We start from the raw sequence: 21,181 nt of genomic DNA, 5'->3' as shown, positions 1-21,181 counted from the left end.
GATCCGCTCTCATGTTGAAAGTAATAGATTCAGAACCTATATTGTTCTCAGTTTAGTAGCATCTCATTCTGTGTTAATATGATGATAAAATATTTGGTGGCATGATATTCTTAAGGGAAGATTCTTAGTATCACTCACTATTTTCTATGTACGGAGACAACTTACTGTAATACTACTTACTATTTACGGAAAATACTTATACACCATTCACACTGACAAAACCGAGATTTAATAGTACTCGCTTTTAAAACGGTGTTCATTTTAAACCTTTTTTAACTAATATCCTTGTCACACCAGAAAAAATCAGGTTTAATTTTACGAAACTGAATAAAACTTAAATTTGCTAACTCAAGTAAATATTCTTTTACATAATACTTCGGTCACGTCTACTTTAAATAAAAATTTCCTTTTTTTTTTTTAAGAATAATAAAAAAAGGAAAATTTACGAAATGAAGAGATACCGATTTTCGAAGATGTCGAAGAAAAAGTTAATTAAACGCAAATCATATTATATTAACATAATACGTTTGTAAATAGTCTCTTTGGAATATATATTTTTCATTTCATCTTTTTTTTCTCAAGGAGATTTATAAAACCTCTCGGCTTCCAAACAGAAATTTTTTTAATAAAATAATTTCGTGATGTTGTTTTATTTAGATACCGTTTTAAAAAGCAGTGTGAACGGAAAAATGAATCACTAGTTTTAATAACTACGATTAAAACAAGTTTTACTTTTGGTGTGAATTGGGCATTAGTGTAATTTTTAAATCGCCTTTTCGACATCATTTTTAAAATATAACCTGCGAGTGGAGGGGTGAGGGGTGAGGTGGGAGGATGCGTATTATTTACCACCGTGAACAATTTAAAAACAAATTTTTATCTCATAAGTGCGTTGGTCATGTTTACTTAACTAATTATAAGATATCGTCATATTTAGTAATTGTGTCTTTTTCGTCCTTTAGTGTATCTTCTTCACTATAATTCATCATATCTAGATCTTCTAGATCTTCATCGACCTGATTTTTTTTAGTTGTTTGAAAAAGATCGGCTTCGTATGTCACTTGAAGACCACAACCTCCGAGATTTGAACTGTCAAGATAGTCTTGCAGAAACTGAATCGGCTTATAGGCCAGTAAACGGGTGTTATTAAAACCTCCAACAACACATTCCTTGCATTTTTTTTGGTATTCAAACCAGATAGAATCAATCATAGAATGATGGAGGAAAAACTCAGGCGAGGTGGCAGCAAAAATTGTTCGCATGTGGCCCCCTAAATATAACAAGTGACATAATTGTTTACTAAACCTCAATTGTGTCATTAGTGTCGTCAAAGCTTTAAAGATAAAGAAAACTTAGTTTTCAGCTATCGATATCACTTTCTATAAAACCAGCTTTGGCTTCTTTTTGAGCTGGACTGCTGCCAAAGCTACTGATGATTCTAATATCTTTTTAAAAAAGGTTACCTGATGTTCTTTTTTTATTTTCAAAAATTCTTTTCCGAAATAATCGAGTAACGGCGATCAATTATATCAAAAAAAAAGGAACATGCCAGCCTTTTTTTTGTGTATTTTGTATATTTGAGTGCAAGTCTTTGTGACTTTCATCTGTTTTTTTAATTTTATTTCATTATCAACCAAAGAAAGAACGCTAAAAATATTGCGTAAAAACAAATATCTTCCTCGCTTACTATCAGGTGCTTATCAAAAGTGGAAAAAGAAAAAGGACTTACCAACCCTTTCGTGGATATGTGCATGCATTTCTCTTTTCAAAATGTCCTCAAACTTAAAGAAATCTTCAAGCCCATTATTGTTAACAGCATCTATTACTTGACTGATATTTGGCAAATTTCCATTAAAACGCCTTCTCAAACAGTGACTAAATTCCGGTAAATTACTAGTTTCAACACAACCATCAGTAATAGTTTCTAAATGACCAAAACAGGTTCCTACTACTATTTCTTTTTTGCTTTCCAAGACTGTGGTTTCCCAATTTTCAAAACTAAAGGGACCATCTGTTACACAGTAAGACTTGTTTTCATCACCATCACCTCCAAACCCACCATGTTTATCCCACATGTGATAAGTTGAAGAGGTATTCCAAACTATACTTGAATGTTTTGCCCAATTCCATAAAGGTATTGTAACACGACAATCGATTAATCGAAGTAAATTTTCAAACCCTAAAGTGTAGCTAGATTAAATAAAAACAAAAAAATTAAAAAGCTATGAAAATCTTTAAAAAAAAACGAAAAAAATTGTTTGATTATTTAGGAAAAAGTCTCTTTTCTTAAATTTTTAAATTTTCAAGTGCAAATTTTTTCTTAATCTCACTTTAATATAAATTTTATTTGAGGTAAAAAAGAATGAGCATATAGTAATTTTTATACCGTCTATGCCATGGTAAAAACTGCTGAGTTGAGTGGATGCCCAATGTGAAGTATTTAAAATGTATAGCAATGTAATCCTCATATAATTTTGCATACTTTTTATTACTAGAAATCTCCTTCACTGTATTTATGTAAAGCATTCTCTCTTCTAGAGACATGGAAGAAAATTCCTTACGCAACCGTTTACAATTTACCAATTTACCATTTACACAATCACACTGACGATTGCACTCATCAGTCTTTGGAGAACAATCATCTTTCGATTGACAGACACATAATTGTCTATCAGCTAAAAGTGTAGATAAAACAAAACTTCAAAGTTAAAAGGAATTAGATAACAATTTAACAAGATTGATTTATCTTTCTTGTACTGATATTGATACATATATTATAAGTATGTCATATAAATATGTCATAATGGTGAAATGATAAAAAAAACATTCTACAATTAAATAATTAATAGCTTTTTAAGTTAAAGAGATATTTTTCTATTCGCTATTTTAAACATAGTAAAAAAAAGTAATTGAAATTAGTAAGCTGATATTTTTTGCATTTTTCAAAACTTAAATTATTAAAATTCAAAAAGCTTAAATATTCATAATCTCAGAGAAGCATTCTATTAAATTTCCAAAAATGTTATAATTTGACCACAACAACCATATAGAAACGTTAACTTTCCATGATAGAAATAAAATTAAAAAAAAAATTGGAATCACAAATAGAATTTCGAAAATTCACTACTAATTTACTTAGAAAGATTAACTGTCTTAAGGTTAGTATCCTTGAGACCAAGGCAAACACCATCAAAAATTGATTTAAAGGACTAAAACTCTGAAACTTACCAAGTAAACACTTAATAGTAAAACAAAAAAAAAAAAGGAATCAAAAAAAGGAAATAAAAATCAATTTACCTTTTAGGAATGGTAAGTAATAGAGAAATTGACGTATAGATCTTTTTGAAATTAATAAAAAACCTCCATTCTGGTACACAAAATTTTCTTTAAACCCAACATATAATATATATATCCCAAGATTTTCAGTTGATTCTTGTGCTTTGCGCAAGATGTTAAGTGCTAAGGTTGGTAACACTCTGTCAGTAATCAAAACAATTATATTTTTTTCATTATATTGCCATCTTGTAATCTCTTGTACACTAGACTTGAGAGTTTTCCAAATATTGATGTAGCGGTTTGGGTTAGCACTAAAGAAAACACAAAATGGAGGAACATCTTATATTATACAACTCCATTTACACCAAACTCTTAAAAAAAAATTAACAAATCTATCTGAACCCTATGAAGTACTACAAGTGTAGCTTAACCTCAAGAATTGAAATTGCAAGTCCAAGACTATAGAAAATATTCTTAACTGATCTTAGACATAAAATCATCAAAACTCATCTCTGGCATAATATCATTAAAGCAAGTAAGTATGAAAAAGTATTAAAACAAGTAATAAAATTCTAGATCAAAATCTAAAGTTATATTCAAATTTATCTTCAAAAAATTCATTCCTGATATCATTAAGGATTTTTTCTTGAGTCATCCAATGTCACTTACATTTGCTGCAATTTCTTAAAATTGGCGATATCGGTATTAGATGTTAAGTAGTGCGTTCTTAATGAGTGGTAAAACAGTCAACAATTATATTTCCTAAATCTTAACCCTTAAATGCATAGTGTTGCAGAAATGCAATATACTTATTTAACGCATATAAAACTTTTTTTAAATTAGTTTATAAACAAAGAATGGTGTTGCTGTATTGACACATCGTAAAATTGAAATTTGCGCATGCTCTGAACCACTGCGTAAGAGTAGTTTTAGTCGCATCACATCTTTCTGAGTTTACCACTTTATTTGATTTTCCAGTGACTTTTATAGTATATAATTCGTTCATCTATAAACAAATAAAATTATTTTTCTTTTTCTAAAAGTTGGCATTAATTTTAAAACTCATTTATTATCACAAATTCGATGTTATAACAAGTAATGATGTTAAGTTTGTATGTTGCAGAAATGCTACTTTATGCATTTTAGTCCCTTTTGTGGTATTATAATTTTTTTAAAAAGTGTTTAAAATTACAAACTGTACTTTGATAATTAACACATCTGTTCTGCTCTATCAGCATATCTAGCTAAAAAAGATATACTAAGCTTAGACACTATATGACGCAATAGAATACCTGATTGCAAACTTCCAACAGAAAAATTAGTTAAAAAAGATGTTAGAGGGGCATCACATGAGTTCGTTAGTTGTCCATTTGCAATTGAAGAGTACAATTGTAACATGGGATTTGATGAATGCCTTAACTGCTAGGGAAAAAATTATATTAAAAAGCAAGAAATGGTTTATGCGTCTATTTTATCGTTTCATTAACATGTCATTAGCAAATTCATGGATTCTTTACAAAAGGGTTTTAAAATCTAATGACAAACACTTAGAAAAAAATAATATTTTTTGAGTTCCGGAAAGAATTCTCTTTTTGTCTATTGATAATTGGACAAAGAAATACCATAAACCGAGGTCGCCAAAGTAATGTAAGATTGGAGGAAATAATGGCCTAAAAAGTGGATCGTCTTAGTATGCGTTACCAAAGGAAATTCACCTTGATCAAGTTGGGCATCGCCTAAATTGGATTGATGGACAACTCAAATGTAAATTTCCTAAATGCAAAGGGTGTGCACAAATTTTATATGAAAATTGTGGGGTGCATATATGCTGCAATAAGAAAAACAATTGTTTTAAAAATTACTATACTTCTTTATAAAATTAGATTTTTATGCATGATGTTGCAAATATGCAACACATGCCTTTCTTTAAAAAATATTATAACTTTAAAATATCATTTTCAAAATTTTTTTAAACGGACAGACATTAAAATACATGTATATGATTTTTTCTGGTGTTTTCTAAAAAATCATGCATTTAAGCGTTAATGGCTCTTGATATCTACATCATCAACCATTTTATTGTATTGGTTCTATCGCATATTTAGAAAAATCTTCATAAATTCTGATTTGTTTCTACTTAAACTATTAAAAACCTACGTCACTGACCCTGCTTTCTAGAAACCGTACCATGTTGACTTGACGTATTTAAAACATTGAAGAAAATTGCTGCCGTAAGTGGGGCTGCAAAAAGAATGAGCAGAAATAAATTTACAAAATTCTCTCATAATAGTTATTATAGGGGGTTATGATATCAATAACAAAATGAACAGCGCCTAGAAAATATGAACGGTTAAGATAATAGCTTGATTATTGTTATAGCAACTAAGAATAGCTGAAAGTTTATTTCAATCAATAGCTTAACCAGTCATTTAGTTAATAATGATGAATTTGCTTTGAGGAGCCCAACCCATGCAAAAGCATTTCTATTCAATGTAAGCTTAAGGCATAAAAATAGCGTAAAAGTAGCGTATTTGCTTGCTGCTCTGCCGTCGAAAATCTACAATACAATGGAAGAATTAACAGCACCTGAACTGCCAGAGGACGTTTCGTACGAAGAGTTGGTGGTGAAACTTGAAACGTTGGAGATAAGAAAATCATCGTTAATCTCACGGTATGAATTTGGGAAAACTTATCGTGGTAATGAAGAATCGATACTACGTTTGCGCATCGAGTGATTCGAGCAGCTCAAGAATGTAAGTTCTTGCCTTCAGAGAGAGACGGTCGACTTCGTGATCAATTCATCATTGGGGTTAATGATGGTGCTGTTCTGCGTGCCATTCTTCGGGGAGAGGATGCGTAGAGCTTTGACGATTGCGTCAAGACTGCATCCGTAATTGTACAAACCAGATTGGATGCGGCATGTTTATCTCTGAATTAAGAGGTAAATGCAAGTTACCGAACAACTGGGACAGTAATGACAAGTCATATTCGGAGAAAGAAAGAAATGCGATGTTTCAATTGCGAATCATTAAACCACTTTGCACGTAAATGTACCTCTTTATGCAAGAAATGCTCGCATAAACATGCTGCGAAGGACTGTTACAAACGTCGACAAAACCAGGAAAACTTAAAAGGGACGAGTTCGCATTAGGCATTTCTAGAAGAACTCGTCCCGAAACTGTACTACCTACTATCGACTTGGTGATAAACGGAAGAAAAGCTACAGCGCTTGTAGATACTGGTTGCTCGCAATCAATCATCACCAAGAAGCTACTGCCATCTAACTAAAAAGTGATTCGTGTAGTGGATGTTGCAACAATGGGCGGAAGGATTTGATGTGAGGAAGTTGTTACTAAAATATACCACCCAACGAATGGGTGCCTGCTTAATGCATTGGTGTTATGCGTGGATGAAGTAATAAACAAATACGACATGATTATGGGCATGGATCTAATAAAGTCGTGTGATGAGCTGAAAATTGGCACTGGGAAATTAAAATTCTGTAATTCTCTAATTAAGTTGTCATCGACACCCCGCGTTGCGACTGTTGAAATTGGAACAAGCAAAGCTTATTTTGATGGCAAAAAACGGATTGTTAGTTGGGAGTGGGAGAACGAACCCAAAATGAAGAACAGAACAAGTCAGTATAACGTATCTAATCAACATCGTGAAGCGTTCGACAACGAAATTAACGAATGGATCAAAGAATGCATACTTGTCAAATATGACGAAAAAAGTATGGGCAAAGCTAAAGGATTACTACCATTGATGTGCGTCATACAAGATAAAAAAAAGAAGATAAAACCGGTGCTTGATTATCGCGAACTCAACGCCTATGTAAAAGCCTCTACAAGGGATGCGGATGTTATCAACGATGCAATGAGAGATTGGAGACTCATGAGTACAAATAGCAACGATTCTGTGTTGGATCTAAAAAGAGCATAATTACAAATTCATGTGCATACACGACATTGGCCTTAATGACTATAATGACTATATAGATGAGCTAAATATTACGATATGTGCTCCAACAAAATTCAGCACTCGCAAAATTAACAAGAGGATACATTGATGACACCTTGGCAACCAATGGAAACGGAAGAATGCTGGTGGCACATTTGAAGAAATGGGGTCTTCACGCAAAAACACCTGAATATTTTGGCAAAAACCCAGTTCGTGCACTAGGATTGGAAGTAACAGTAAATCCGTCTACAAAGGAAATGTTTTGGAAGAGAGGTCGCGAGATTCCCATTATAAAAAATGTGCTCACCAAGAGAGAGATATTCTCATTGTGTGGTAATCTGGTTGCGAATCTACCAGTTGCTGGATGGTTGAGACTTGCATGCAGCTTTGTAAAAAGATGTACTAACGAGGCAGGTTGGGATGAAACAATTACGGAAAAGCACGTTAATGAAATTATAAAGGAGGTCGTGGAGAAAGTCATCAAATGCGATCCAGCCAAAGGCTTATGGAATGTCAAACCAAATGCATCCCTTACTGTATGGTGTGATGCAAGTTCGCTGGCAAAATGAGTTGTGATAATGCAAGGTGACAAAAAAATAGAAGATGGGACATGGCTCCGATCAAAGTCTGATGCAATGCATATCAACGTAGCTGAATTGGATGCATGTATTGAAGGTCTCAATATGGCATTGAAATGGAATCCAAGTGATGTCTCTATCAAAACTGATTCTCATAGTGTATTCAGCTGGTTGAATTCCGAATTGACTCGTGACAAACCTGTAAAATGTGCTGGACAATGTGAAATGCTAAATGGCTTCAGATATTTGGAAAATTGATTGAGGATTATGCCATAAATGTAAATGTTACATGGATACCAACAACAAAAAATGTCGCAGATGAACTCACACGAGTGCCAGCAAAATGGATAAAATACAAAACTGCAACACAAGAATGTAATATCAATTATAAACACGATAATCAGCAGGTTAAAAAAATTCATTCAGTAGCACACATGGGAGTTTCCAAGAGTATGGAGTTATGCTCGCGTGCTGGTATCCACGTTAACAGAGAAACAGTGAGACAAGTTGTCGCTGAATGTGATGAATGCAATTCAATTGATTCTCATGTGGTTTCATGGGATAAAGGAAATCCTGCTGTCAGTAAAGTGTGGGAAAGAGTAGTCTGCGATGTTGCTCACGTTGATTCATTGCTATATCTCACCTGTATTGATTGTGGCCCAAGCAGATACACGTTATGGTCACCATTAAGCAATGAAAGTGCAGCAATGGTTGTTCAATCGTTAGAAACAATATGGTCATTGCTTGGACCTCCTTCCGAAGTTCTCCTAGATAATTGTAAGTCGTTTAGATCTAAGACTATGCAAGCTATGTCGTCGAAATGGGGAATAAGACTTATTTATCGAGCTGTTGAAAAACCATCTGGAAATGGAATAGTTGAAAGAGTTCATCAAACGGTAAAAAGAACAAACGCGAGAGCAAAATGTGGTATACCCATGTCTGTATTCTTAATCAACAACGTTCCATCAAAACACGGCACACCTTTTGAAATCTTCTGCCAACAATACAAACGCGTCCGAATTCCTGGAATCGATAAAGTTGAATCAACACAAAAACCCCTAACGAAGTTTCAAGGATGGAAAGTTGGCGATAAAGTGTGGATGAAGCCCAAGCATATGACGCCGTGTACACGGCGATGGTTAAAAGGAAGTATAGTGGCACTGCGTAATGGTTTGACAGCTGAAGTTGAAGTTAATGGGCATACGTTGCCACGACACTTTTCTCATCTGCAGCATCGTTGTGGGGACAAGAAAGGAGACATAACAACTGATGACGATTACGATCTGACCACTGGTTAAACCTCCCCAAACTAACTTAGAACGCGTTGTAATCGAAGATCCAAGTTCTCAAACAAATCCCCTGGACGATGGTGAAGCTGACGCTAGTGCGGACCACGCTGGTCAAAACTATCCAACAAGTTGTGAGATAGAGACACACCCTGTTCGATTCACTCGCTATGGGAGAAGAGTGTTTCCTAACCGAAAGTATCATGATTATGTATGAGCTCTTGGTGAGCTGGGGGAGATGTTGTGATTTTAATATGCGTCAATTATGTGCCAATAATTAGCTTTGCTAATTATTGACAAGATTTACACGCTGCATAATTTTATTATTATAACGGTTTTAGTAACGATTATTAATTGTTGACAAGAGTCACAAGCTGTATGTTTAAAAGCTATATATAGCGAACAATTTTTTTGTAAAGTCGTCGAGGTTGTTGACAAGTAATAAAGATATTAGAAACGAAATAAAATGGCTCTTAAATGCGTAGAACAGCAACGTGGGTTCACTTCTGCACCCATATTATACCCTTAAAGAGCAAACAGTGAAGAAAAGAGGAATACTGCCATCAAGGAATTTGTTGACAATCACCCAACCACAATCAAGTTCTAAAAATCATTGGTTGATGATTATACTTCGCTAAAAATATCAGACCTTGACAAAGCTATGGATGCTTGAATGTGAAAATTATCAGACAATAGCCTTAACTGAAAGAAATATGGATGTTTTTAAATGTTGGAAGCAAGATAAAAATGAGTTACCTTTGCTAGCTGGTCTGACAAGAAGTTACTCGGCTATACTTGTGACTTCTGCTTCATCAGAAAGAATGTTTTTAGTAAAAGGTAGGACAGTTACAGATTTTAGGAATATTCTAAAACCAGAAAACACTTACATGTTAGTTTTTTGTAAATCAAAATTACACAAGGGTTCCTTCTAACCTCAAAGATTTGGAAAAAACATGTGAAGAAGAACCATATGAGTTACTACATATCACAACACCAACTGAGAAGACTCACCAACGGGGAAGATCACAAATTCAAACTAAAACTAAAAAAAGAGGCGCACCTGAAAAGTCTTCTCCAACTCTATCAGATTCTCAAATTGGTCCTGAACCTAAAGAATAACAACAGCTACAGCTAGACACTCAAGAGAGTTCTTGAATGTCTAGCTGTTGTTGTTCTTTAGGTTCAGTTCAAAGACCAAAATCAAAGTCTCTCATAATAATTGTAATCACCGTCAGTAATAAATGCGGTAAATTTACATATTACGCATTTTTACGCAAAATTAGCGCGGTAATTATACATTTTTACGCATTTTTACGCAATTTACGCGTTTTTTAAGCATTTTACGTAAATTTATGCAAACTTTACGCATTTTTACTGACGGTTTGGTAACACCGATGCTTAACTCAACCCATTCTTCCCCTCTAATACTTTTTATGAACCATACGCTTGGAAACCTTGAAATCTTTGGGAGCGAATGTATTTAGACTTTAAAACATCCAAATAAAAAGAATTCTTTCAATTTAAAATAAAGATAGAGGAAACGACTTACGATAATTTTTTCACTAAACACATTCTTGTTGTAAACTCGTGAAACCTTTGTGCAAAACCATTTGTTGAATACATGCTTACGCGATATTCTGTCAGAGGTAATTCGTTGAGTATTTCGAAAACAAGATTAATTGCAAATGAAAATTTGCTTGCACCAACATCTTGTATTAAGACTACATTTTGAAGTTGGCTATGTGTACCTGTAATAAAATAGTTATCTAGTTGGTGTCTTAAAAAACAATAGATTTTTCACTTGTATTAGCGATTATTACAATAATAGTAATTAGAACATTTTAATTATAATAATAGTAAAAAATAATATCAAAACGTTATGATAAGCTTTATTATCGTAACGCTTTAACTTTTTTTTTCCATTTGGTTTTGCAGTTGAACTTGAATCCGATTACTTTGTCGATTTTTATTTGTGGCGTTGCTTTGGTACGAAGTCATGAGACAATCACAAAATTGTATGAAACTTGACAAGTATATTCATTTGTCAAAATAAGTCCAAACTGTCTTGACTTTACGGCAATAATTTTTTATTATTTATCAACTTTTAAAAGTCAGGAAAACAATAAAATAGGCTAACCTTTTATGTAGAGAAGTAATAACAAAAAATGAAGTTTAGCTATCGTCATTTTGTATAATAAACTGACGCTTTTTTTTTTTTTTTTTTAATCTTTAGCAAAGTAATGCACAGTGCTTTGTAAATTAACCAAATTAAAATCAGTTAAATCGCTGCACATTATTACAATTATTATTATGATTTTCGCGCTTACTTAACTCTCGAAACAAAAGTATCTAAACGACGGTGTTTTAGATAAGCTACTATGGCCGTCATTTACAATTCATCTATTGAACTGTTTTTACGTTGTCATGACACCATAATTATTTCTTCAAGTTAAGCGAACTGATTGATCGTTTGAGGAACCTAACTTAAAAAAAAGGTCCCAAATCCAAAAAATATATAGCGCGATATCATCATGAAAAATTCCATGTTTCACTCAAAATATACCAAATAATAGGATTTTTTTTTTTTTTTTGAAGGAGTAGGAGGATTCGATTCCTTTTGGGAAACAAGATTGAGTTCTAGAGCTCTTTTAACTGCAGCATTAAAATCAACTCAGCTTTTGTATATTTTAAAGTTGATAGAAATTCAAGGTACAAAAGAAAATCAAGAGACGTCAGTTTAAACCTTGATTTGTGTGTAGTACACAACGCAAGCATTTGTAAAGCCTAAAATAACACTTACTTTTTAAAAATAATGATGGTCAAACTGGTACTGGCCCAAAACTAACGAACTTTTTCTTTTTTCAAAGATACTTCAGGTAGCCTTTCTGAAAAACAAGATTAATCTGCAACTTAGATAACGTAAGAACTTTAAAAAAATTTTTAAGTTTTCCAAATCACCAACAGGAAACATAACATTACCAGTATGACGTTATTTAACTGAGTTTTTCCAAATCAAATATTGAGGAAATATTATTTTAAGAGTATAATGTCTTCTCAACGGATTGATGACTTTTTCAAACAAGTTTTAAATGGTCTTAAGTAAGATATCTTATAACCATTTTGAATTAAACTAAAAGTTTAATTTTGAATTAAACTTTATAATGTAGCTATTTTTTGATAGTTTTTAGAAAGCTGAAATCTATATAAAAATATGTCAATGAGTAAAAAAAATCTTAATTGTCGTTTCGCAGTTTTAGAAGTAAAAACTTTAAAAATGATTATTTATCAGACACGCCTTCGGCAAAATCAGATTATTCAACACGGAAAGGTCTCGCAACCGTAAATCTAGCTAGAACAAAAAAAAAAGTAACTCAAGAGTAAATCCCTTCTGACGGATAATTTTGTTCTTTTTGACGGGTATTTTGTTTATCATCACGAACAACTGTTAGAAACAAGCAATAAAAAGAACTACAAATTTGAAAGGCTATAAACATAGAATGGACGGAGTAAAGTAAAACAAGTTTTCTAAGTTAAATCGAAATTACTTTGATGTAATTTTAAAGGCTGAATGAGAGATTTTCAGTGTTCTTTTCACCCTCATCTCACATTATAGGGCTTAAATCAGAGAATATTTCTTATTTTTGTCGGAAATGTCGAATTTATTTGTATCGCTTTTTTTTTAACGCATTTTGTCATATCTATTATCTCATTACTGGATTGATAATGAGTCTTCACGAGGAATCTTCAAAACATTTATGTAAAAATTGTGGCTGAAAAATAAAAAAAAGGTTATTCACTATCAATTAAAACCTGTTGTTTTCTATGAACAAGCAATTCTTAGCTTTTATAAGCTGGATATAACTTTAGGCAATCAAAAAGTACATCCTGAATATTTATGTAAATCATGTTATATGGTTTCGTACAGGTCAGGATCTAAAAACAAAAAATGGCTTTGAAGTTAAAAGTAGTGATAAATTCTTCACTTTTTCTGAACACACAGAAATCTTTTCCAGATCAATAAAATCTTCAATCTGCTGATATTATATTCTCCATCATTTCATGTATAAACATCTGTAAAGGTATTAATGACTTCTACTATTTAATCAGAAATAAATTTTCTGACTTCAAAAAGGTCCATCTACCGTACTAACTTAAGTGTAATAAAATCCAGGAGAAAGAGTAACGAAAATCAATCATCTATCACATCTAATAGTAAAAGGAATGACCGCTACTTTTCTAAATCAGAAATATAAACAGAAGTTAAACATTTTAAGAAGGAAAGAAAGAAAGAAGAAGGTGTTGTTCTTGAAGAGGAGGAACAGACAGTCATTAAGGAAACACATGAAAAATATGGGAGAAGAAAACCCATTTACCTCAAGCACTGTGGTGGCAGCAAAAAAAAATCCAGGCTGGACTTATAGGCAAAAGATCTATGAAGTGGCATCCTTTAATTATAAGATGGTGCATCAAGTTATACTTGAAATCTCTGAGTGCCTATCGATATATTTGTTCAACACCATTTTTAAATCTACCTGATTTAAAAAAATACTGTTCAGAAGTAAATCAACTTTATTGGCACAGGCTGTGGTTTAAACAAAGATGTGATGTACAAATTGGCCGGAAAATTGATTTACCAAATATAAAAGAGTAGCAAAGTTATGTCTCAATAAATATTGATAAAATGAAAATAAATAGTAAATTTGCTTTAGCTCATTGACTGGAAAATTGGTTGGTTTTTAAGAAAGAGGGTCTTTTAATTAGCTACTTTTGAGGTTTGAAAATAAATATGGAGAAAATAAAGAAAAAAACAACGTGGAAGATCGATCAGCAATTGGCATCGTATGTAATTGTGTTAATGATGAGGGGTACCACATCTTCTCTAAAATATGTATTTGGCCATTTTGCTTCTGCTAGGGATCTTTCAAGCAGGCAACTGTACTTTATCATATCGCGAGGTTAGAATTATTTTGTTCTATCTCCTATTTTAAAAGTTGGGAGAAAATGAGTTATTAATTTTAGTAAGCAATAATTACTTCCAAAATGCGCTCTCTTTTACAAGTTTTTTTCTAAATAATTTGTTTAAACATAAATTATTTAAAGCACAAGTTATTATTTCTTTAAAAATTAAGGCTAAAATTTTAAATAATTTTTACTTTAAGAAAAAAATCATTTATGCATTTTCATGCTTGGAATTCTAAAAAAGCACTAAAGATGGTCAAATTTACTAGAATTGAAAGGAGTGTTGTATAAGTAAGAATAAACAATAGTATATTTCATAAAAATTATAAAAAATTGTAAAAAATATATTATACAATCGGCAATAATTACTTTACAGATGTTAGTTTTCAACAAGAACCAATAAAGTATGGCTCAACATTAAATTGTTTAAAAAAGTTATCTTTTAAAGATAACTCCTAAAGTTTGCAATAAATAAAAGCTTGCATTAAATAGAAATGCTCTTGCATGGGTTGGGCTCCTCAAAGCAAATTCATCATTATTAACTAAATGACTGGTTAAGCTATTGATTGAAATAAACTTTCAGCTATTCTTAGTTGCTATAACAATAATCAAATTATTATCTAAACCGTTCATATATTCTAGGGACTTTTCATCTTGTTATTATTATCATAACCCCCTATGATAACTATTATGAGAGAATTTTGTAAATTTATTTCTGCTCATTCTGCTTGCAGCCTTACTTACGGCAACAATTTTCTTCAATGTTTTAAATACATCAAGTCAACATGGTACTTTTAAGAAGATGCTAGTTCGTCAAATTTGGTGAGTTTGAGTTTTTCGAGTTTAAAAACTTCGTTCAAGTTTTTTGATACAAAATTGTCAAGTAATAAAATTTTTCAAATAATTTAAGTTTAAGTTTCGCTCAAATATTTCCAGTTAATCGAGTTTCGCAAGTTTATCAAGTTTTTAAATTTTAACAATGTTATTTAACAAACATAATAATTATTTGAGAATATTAATTAATCCAATACTGAGTCGTATAGAACAGCTCCAGTAAACCATCATTGTAGTTATTGTTTGTAACCGTCATTGTTTGTATCCGTTACTTGAGTTACTTTTTTCTAAAAATTTTGGACAAATATGACAAAACTCAAAAATACTATGATTTAAACTTGAACAGCTCTGAAACTGCGTTTGTATTTTTTGACGATATTTTTACACTTTAATGCTTTTATCACACTAGCAAACTTTGGTAGCTAGTTTTTTGGAAATAAATTAAAGCTGTGAATTTAATTATTCTTGAAAGAGTAATTTAAAGCTAAAAGTAGGAAAAGTAAAATTTTTAACAAGAGAACATAAAAAATTTGATAAAGTTGAAAAACTCGATAGACTTGTTTAAAACAAGTATTAAATAGTAATAAATTTGAGAGTCGAGTTTTTAGAAAATAATAAAATTTATTCTTCAAGTTTTGCGAGTTCAAAAATTCGATAGTCAAATAGTACAAGTTTGTTAGAGTTTTTCAAATTTATCGAGTTTCAAACTCGAACTCACATGTTCCATATTTCATTGCACTTTTAAAAGTTATATCGTACTTATTAATTAAAATAACTTTTTTCAATTGTTTTCAGCAATCGGTTTGTTTTCAACTTTCAACTCTTTTGTAACTTAATATTCCGGGCAACGCCGGGTAATTCAGCTAGTTTGCTATATTTGTTTTAATTTATTTTTCTGTCATTTCTTTTACTTCACGCTGTAAAAGAAGTGCAAGAGAAGCGTTCTTTTTCATCCAAATTAATCCAAAAAACAAGCTTAATTCACACGCTTGATTTTTATGAGAAAAAATTTTATTCAAGTAACGTTCATAAAAGCCAGATGTTGAATTTGTATCTATATATAAAACTAGTCATTTACCCGTCGAAAATTAACTCAGCTTTCTAGTAAATCAAGATACACATTAGATATAATTCAGAACATATAGAACCATCGTTAAACCATGTTTAAATTCTAGATGTACTTTTATGTGCATAAAGAATTTCCGATAGGAACTATATATTTTAAAGTTCACCTATACATAAAGTACAACAAAATAAAATATTACTGCTAAAAAAAAGCAAAAAAACAGCGAGTCAATTTGATCAAAGCAAAGATAAGAACAAAAAATATACTTAGTGGTCAGACATTTTAGCTAACACTCCAAGATGAAAATTCGTTAAATAAACATTTCACTACAAGCATCTTAATACAACAAACTCCATTAAATTTGATTTAAAAAAAGAAGAATATTTTAATGAGAACCTCATCATCACCAAAACAAAAAATATTCTTAAAAAAGCAAAAAAAAAAAAAAATAAATATGTAAAATTGAGTAATGATTATTATTAACAACCCTTTGTCAACAAAAAGGAAATACATTAAACATAAGATATAAAATATATATATGTAAGATGCCTATTCTATATCTTATTCTATAATGTGTAAAAGTCCATATATTTATACATCCTTGTTCAAAGTAACACTAAATTACCCTTGAGTTTTGTTAACAGCCAAGATAAGACGAATTAACACTGCAATTTTTTAAATCATTTTAACAAACTATCAGCAGGTTGATTATATTTTGTCGATTCACTATGGCTTTTGTCAATTCACTATGAATTTTGTCGATTCACTATGAATTTTTTCAATTCACAATGAGATTTGTAGGATGAGAAAGCAAGTATTTGTCATCAACTACATGTAAAAAATTTTTCAGGTTGGTTTCAAGCAAATTCGGTTAAAATGATTACCATTGGCAAAAACATTCGATCTCTTCTCACTCTTAAAGAAGCAATGAAAAATAATGTCTTGATCAAGTAAACCACACCAAACAGTACATTTTTAAAGATGAATCTTCATGGGTTATTGCTGTTGTATTAAGTAAATGTTCTTAGAAAATTGTCATTAAATCAATGAATAAATTGCTTAGAGGGCCATTGTGCACACCATATGTGCACAATAACTTTGGCAAACAGAGAAATTATTTTTGAAGTATATTTTCATAATTTGCAGTTGTAATAGCGGTTTAAATCTTTTCACGTTTATTTGACACAGAGCAAAACAGCTGATTAAAAGTTATATTACTTTTGGAAAATTACAAGTTATTAAATTTAAATCACAATAATCAAAACTATATTATCTTGGGAAGAATAAGACATTGGAACCGGCCAGTGGACTGGAATTTAAACGTAGGCCCAATTCTTTTCTAGATCTCTATCATATTTTGTTTATCAGCTCAGTGATAATTAATTTATACATTTCAGTTCAAGTTGTAGTATTTTCACATAAATACAAAAAATAGTATTCATTTATTGAGTTAAATTCTAACCTATTGAGCCATATTATTGAGCCATATCATTGAGCCATACCATTATCTAAAAAAGAACACCAAAACAATTTTGGAAAAGAGCTCCTACTCTATGCGAGCTCTTTTAGGCGAATCTTCATCTGCGGAAGACGGAGACACAAACAATTCTTGAGATATTATTTGATTATGATAATGACAGTTTTCTTGTCTAAAATCTGTATTTAATTTAAATTTCGTATTCCATTTCTATCGATCTAAACACAGACGCAGATAATAAAATTTCAAAAAGTTTTTTTAAATAAATTTGTTTTTCAACGTTTGTAAAAATAAAAACCAAGTATGGCGTCGGGCTGCCATACTTGGTTTTTATTGCTAAAAAAATAATGTTACATCTATTTACGTATTTTCCTTTTTATAAATTGCGCAAATAAATATCTTAAAGAATTTTTTTTATAAAAAAATGCTATCACATCAACCGCGTGCGTTAATAAAGTTGGATATGTAAACAAAGCGTAATCTGAGACCAAATTCACTTTAACAGTTAAAAGGACGCTCAATTACATAAATATATTCACAAAAGTTTATTAAACCTGCTCTGCCTTCATAAGAATAACGATTCTGGTAAGAAAAAATAAAAATTAGATTCCTAAGAGTAACATTTCGTAAGTTATAAGAAAATTTTAACTTACTTTTAGATTTGTGTTTAGAGTTCTGATATTTAATAGTATTGCAAATGTTTATTTGCTCTGATTTTCATTAAAGAGCAATATCTTGAAACATTTTCAAAGTATTGCTCTAATTAAATCAAAATCCTATCAAGAGCTAGGTTAAAAATGAAATAAAAGTAATATGAATTGATTTTTTATTCCACAGATGCAAAAAAAATGGAAGCTGAGGAACGTGAACCACTTTGTCAAACAAAAACAGAGCCAACAAACCAGGTAGGTCTACTTGGTTGCATCTCGTTAATTGTTGGTACAATGATCGGAAGCGGGATATTTGCCTCAACAAGTGCTATATTCTTTAATGCAGGAAGCCCTGGGATGGCTTTATTAGTTTGGGTTGTTTCAGGTGTTCTTGTTGCAATGATATCTTTATGTTATGTTGAGTTGGGAACAATGATTCCTCTCTCAGGTGGAGAATATCACTATTACTTAGAAGCCTTTGGAGACATAGCAGCTTTCCTTTTATCTTACATATCAACATTGCTCCTAAAACCTGCAACACTGGCAGCTATTTTGTTGGCAAGTGGAGACTATATGACTGCACCTTTTTTTAATGACAACTGCAATGTGAAAGATAAAATCATAGTTTCAAAAATTCTAGCATCGTTTTTTTTAGGTCGAGCTAACTTTGTCTTTATTTATGATTGACTTATTGTTATTATTTAGGATATATTTTTAAGATATGTATAAATCTCTTTCTAATGAAGTTTAGATTATTATCAAAAAATTATATCAACAATTAAGAGAAAATATACTGAGGTTTTTTATGTAAATTAATAGTTATATTGAGTTACATTAGGAGTGTTAGTATTTTTGCTTGATTTTATAAAATCATCTGCATTGTAGGTGTCATTATATTTGTAAACTGTGCTAGCGTCCGTTGGGCAACAAATATTCAAGTTGTCTTTACTGGAGCAAAGCTGCTTGCAATAGCTTTTCTTGCTATCACTGGATTCATAAGATTAGGTCAAGGTAAGTTATGAAGAACATATATTTTGTTTTGAAAGAGTAATGTTTTAAAAAAGAGTTATTAATGTTTAGCAAGAAATAACTTTAAAAAATTAAAAAAACCTTTTAAATTTTAGGTTTTAATGGCGAGTTTGAAAAAATCTTTAACAGCACAAATACAAGGGTATCAAGTATAGGGTATGCATTCTACGGAGGGTTATGGGCCTTTGATGGTTGGAATTCCCTCAACTTAGCAACAGAAGAACTAAAGAACCCTGTTCGAGATCTTCCACTTGCTATTATCATCGGAATTCCATTAGTTACTGGGTGTTATGTACTCATTAATGTAGCATATCTTACTGTGCTTACATCAGCAGAGATTGCAACCTCAAATGCAGTAGCTGTGGTGAAGTATTTACAACTTTTTAAAAACTGCAGACTTTACACGTGTATTGGTTTAATAGAAAATTTACCAATTTGCATGCTTTTTCTTTTCTTAGACAATGGCAAATAGAGTGTATGGGAAGTATGCTTTTCTAATGCCAGTATTTGTTGCTCTTTCAAGTTTTGGCTCTGCAAATGGTACTGCTTTTACCAATGGGAGGTGAGCGTTTTAGCAATCATGTTTTTTGTTTTAAGCAACTTGTATATGAAGATAAATAGAGCCTATCTTTAAAAAATGACAAGTTGTTTGCTAGATTAGCTTATGCTGCTGCAAGAGAAAAGCACTTGCCCAAAGTACTAGCAATGCTTCACTGCGAAAAGCAAACGCCAATTCCAGCTCTTATACTAACAGTAAGTATGTTTGCCAAGTTTTCTGAAACAAAAAACATAGCACAGTTTAACTTTGTAGATTAGATTTAGAATAAAGCTTATTATCCTTATAGAAATTATTGTAAGCTTGTGTTACGTTAAAACTCAAGTAAATTTCTTTATACTTTTTATAGTGTGTATTAGCTTGGATAATGATAATACCAGAATCTTCCAATTTCATCACTATTATGAACTATTTCAACTTTGCAGCTTGGATGATATATGGCTTTACCATAGTTGCTCTTTTGTGGTTAAGAATTAAAAGTCCTAATGCGAACAGGCCATTTAAGGTACAGGAAATGATTTTGATAAGGCTCTAGATGCTGACTATTGGTCTGTTAAATTTGGATTACATGCAATGTATATATATTTTTGACTATAGATCTTCATTGGCATTCCGATTTTTGTGCTGATATTCTCCATATACCTTGTGGTTGCACCATTTTATGAAAACCCTGTGGAGTCTACATATTGTCTTCTAATCATGCTTACTGGGATTCCTGTGTATTTTGCATTCATTAAGTATCAGATTGTACCACAATCTATCATTAATTTGTTTGGTAATTAGAACTTTTCATTACAGTAGTAGATATAAGAAATGGTATTTTTAACTGAGACTAAAGTAGTTTAGATTTCAGCATCAAGGTTTTGAATATACGAACTTAATCTTTTGCCTTGAACTTACATTGTGATTTTTAAAATATTGGAAACTTTTTCTTTTTAGATAAGTGTACAAAAATGATCCAAATGCTAATAAATCTTAATTTACCAAACGTCGTCATCAAATCTCCTACGCAAAGTAACTACGATGCTATGGCTGAAGATACTAAAGTCTGATTAACCTAACGATGTACAGCTCTTCGTATTCATCTTTATCACTCTGCTATAATACAGTATAGTGGATGCCTTATCAATCCATCTATTATAATATATTATTAATGCAAAAAAAAGACAGTGTTTTCTATTGAGCTTCTTTTGTATTTACAATGTTGTTCGTAAATAAAATGGGTAAACTTATTTGGGCTGTCAACATTTAAAACTAAGACAGCAACCCTCCTTATTGACTTTTCATTCAATCAATCACTTTTTTTAGAAGAAAAAAAAAGCAATCATTTGTCTAGAGACTGCATGCTTTTTTTCTTAAAATTTTTCAACGCGATCAAACGGAAAACTTCGACAAAACCCTTTTAGACGACCCATTATGTTTTGAACAACTTTTGAGTGAAGAGTTTTAATAGTTGTTATCAATTTATTTTTGAACGAGTTTGTGGGATACAGCTTGAGATATTTTA

At 31.4% G+C, this 21,181-nt stretch overlaps 2 protein-coding genes and 1 pseudogene across 11 annotated transcripts; 2 read left to right on the top strand and 1 right to left on the bottom strand.

Annotated features, from left to right (window-relative positions):
• Positions 1–873: 873 nt before the first annotated feature.
• Positions 874–17,845, bottom strand: LOC145193239 (uncharacterized). 8 transcript variants are annotated; one of them, XM_090099364.1, is made up of 8 exons: positions 17,738–17,845; positions 17,425–17,513; positions 11,904–11,988; positions 10,653–10,851; positions 3,298–3,587; positions 2,387–2,675; positions 1,730–2,190; positions 874–1,270 (listed from the first exon to the last, which is right to left on the bottom strand). In XM_090099364.1, the coding sequence occupies exons 4-8, from the start codon at positions 10,724–10,726 to the stop codon at positions 915–917; spliced, it is 1,470 nt and encodes a 489-aa protein (XP_089955490.1). In that variant the 5' UTR covers positions 10,727–10,851; positions 11,904–11,988; positions 17,425–17,513; positions 17,738–17,845; the 3' UTR covers positions 874–914. The 8 variants fall into 8 exon arrangements, 7 of the variants coding, with proteins under 7 accessions (XP_089955490.1, XP_089955493.1, XP_089955489.1 ...); XM_090099367.1 differs by having other exon boundaries at positions 1,730–2,179; positions 17,738–17,826; XM_090099363.1 differs by lacking the exon at positions 17,425–17,513 and having other exon boundaries at positions 11,904–12,006; positions 17,738–17,841.
• LOC149882615 (uncharacterized) lies at positions 11,482–14,063 on the top strand (annotated as a pseudogene).
• Positions 14,818–20,906, top strand: LOC145193403 (b(0,+)-type amino acid transporter 1-like). Of its 3 annotated transcripts, none has more exons than XM_090099371.1 (9): positions 14,818–14,884; positions 18,277–18,744; positions 18,975–19,100; positions 19,214–19,482; positions 19,577–19,680; positions 19,775–19,871; positions 20,024–20,179; positions 20,272–20,449; positions 20,614–20,906. In XM_090099371.1, exons 2-9 carry the CDS (start codon positions 18,288–18,290, stop codon positions 20,724–20,726), a joined length of 1,500 nt encoding a protein of 499 aa, XP_089955497.1. In that variant the 5' UTR covers positions 14,818–14,884; positions 18,277–18,287; the 3' UTR covers positions 20,727–20,906. The 3 variants fall into 3 exon arrangements, 2 of the variants coding, with proteins under 2 accessions (XP_089955497.1, XP_079926990.2); XM_080070864.2 differs by lacking the exon at positions 14,818–14,884 and adding an exon at positions 17,856–18,024; XR_016456099.1 differs by lacking the exon at positions 14,818–14,884 and adding an exon at positions 17,903–18,024 and having other exon boundaries at positions 19,780–19,871.
• The last annotated feature ends 275 nt before the right edge of the window (positions 20,907–21,181 follow it).

This window comes from Hydra viridissima, unplaced genomic scaffold, assembly GCF_058129835.1.
Source record: "Hydra viridissima isolate aposymbiotic clone 2 unplaced genomic scaffold, HvirCarnegie_v1 scaffold_10, whole genome shotgun sequence".
Classification (NCBI taxonomy): Eukaryota; Metazoa; Cnidaria; class Hydrozoa; order Anthoathecata; family Hydridae; genus Hydra; species Hydra viridissima.
Note: the sequence above shows the minus strand (reverse complement) of the source record. Positions and strands in the feature narration are given on the sequence as shown.

What these genes read in the sequence shown, in the direction of transcription:
- LOC145193239 (XM_090099362.1), bottom strand. Translation starts at nt 11,289, where the DNA reads ATGACGATAGCTAAACTTCATTTTTTGTTATTACTTCTCTACATAAAA. An exon ending in TGTTTAGTGAAAAAATTATC is followed by an intron (nt 3,588 to 10,652) that starts GTAAGTCGTTTC and finishes TGTTTTCTTTAG; the next exon opens with TGCTAACCCAAACCGCTACA. An exon ending in ACATATCCACGAAAGGGTTG is followed by an intron (nt 1,271 to 1,729) that starts GTAAGTCCTTTT and finishes TGTTATATTTAG; the next exon opens with GGGGCCACATGCGAACAATT.
- LOC145193403 (XM_090099371.1), top strand. Translation starts at nt 18,288, where the DNA reads ATGGAAGCTGAGGAACGTGAACCACTTTGTCAAACAAAAACAGAGCCA. An exon ending in TCTAGCATCGTTTTTTTTAG is followed by an intron (nt 18,745 to 18,974) that starts GTCGAGCTAACT and finishes TCTGCATTGTAG; the next exon opens with GTGTCATTATATTTGTAAAC. An exon ending in TTCCAGCTCTTATACTAACA is followed by an intron (nt 19,872 to 20,023) that starts GTAAGTATGTTT and finishes TACTTTTTATAG; the next exon opens with TGTGTATTAGCTTGGATAAT.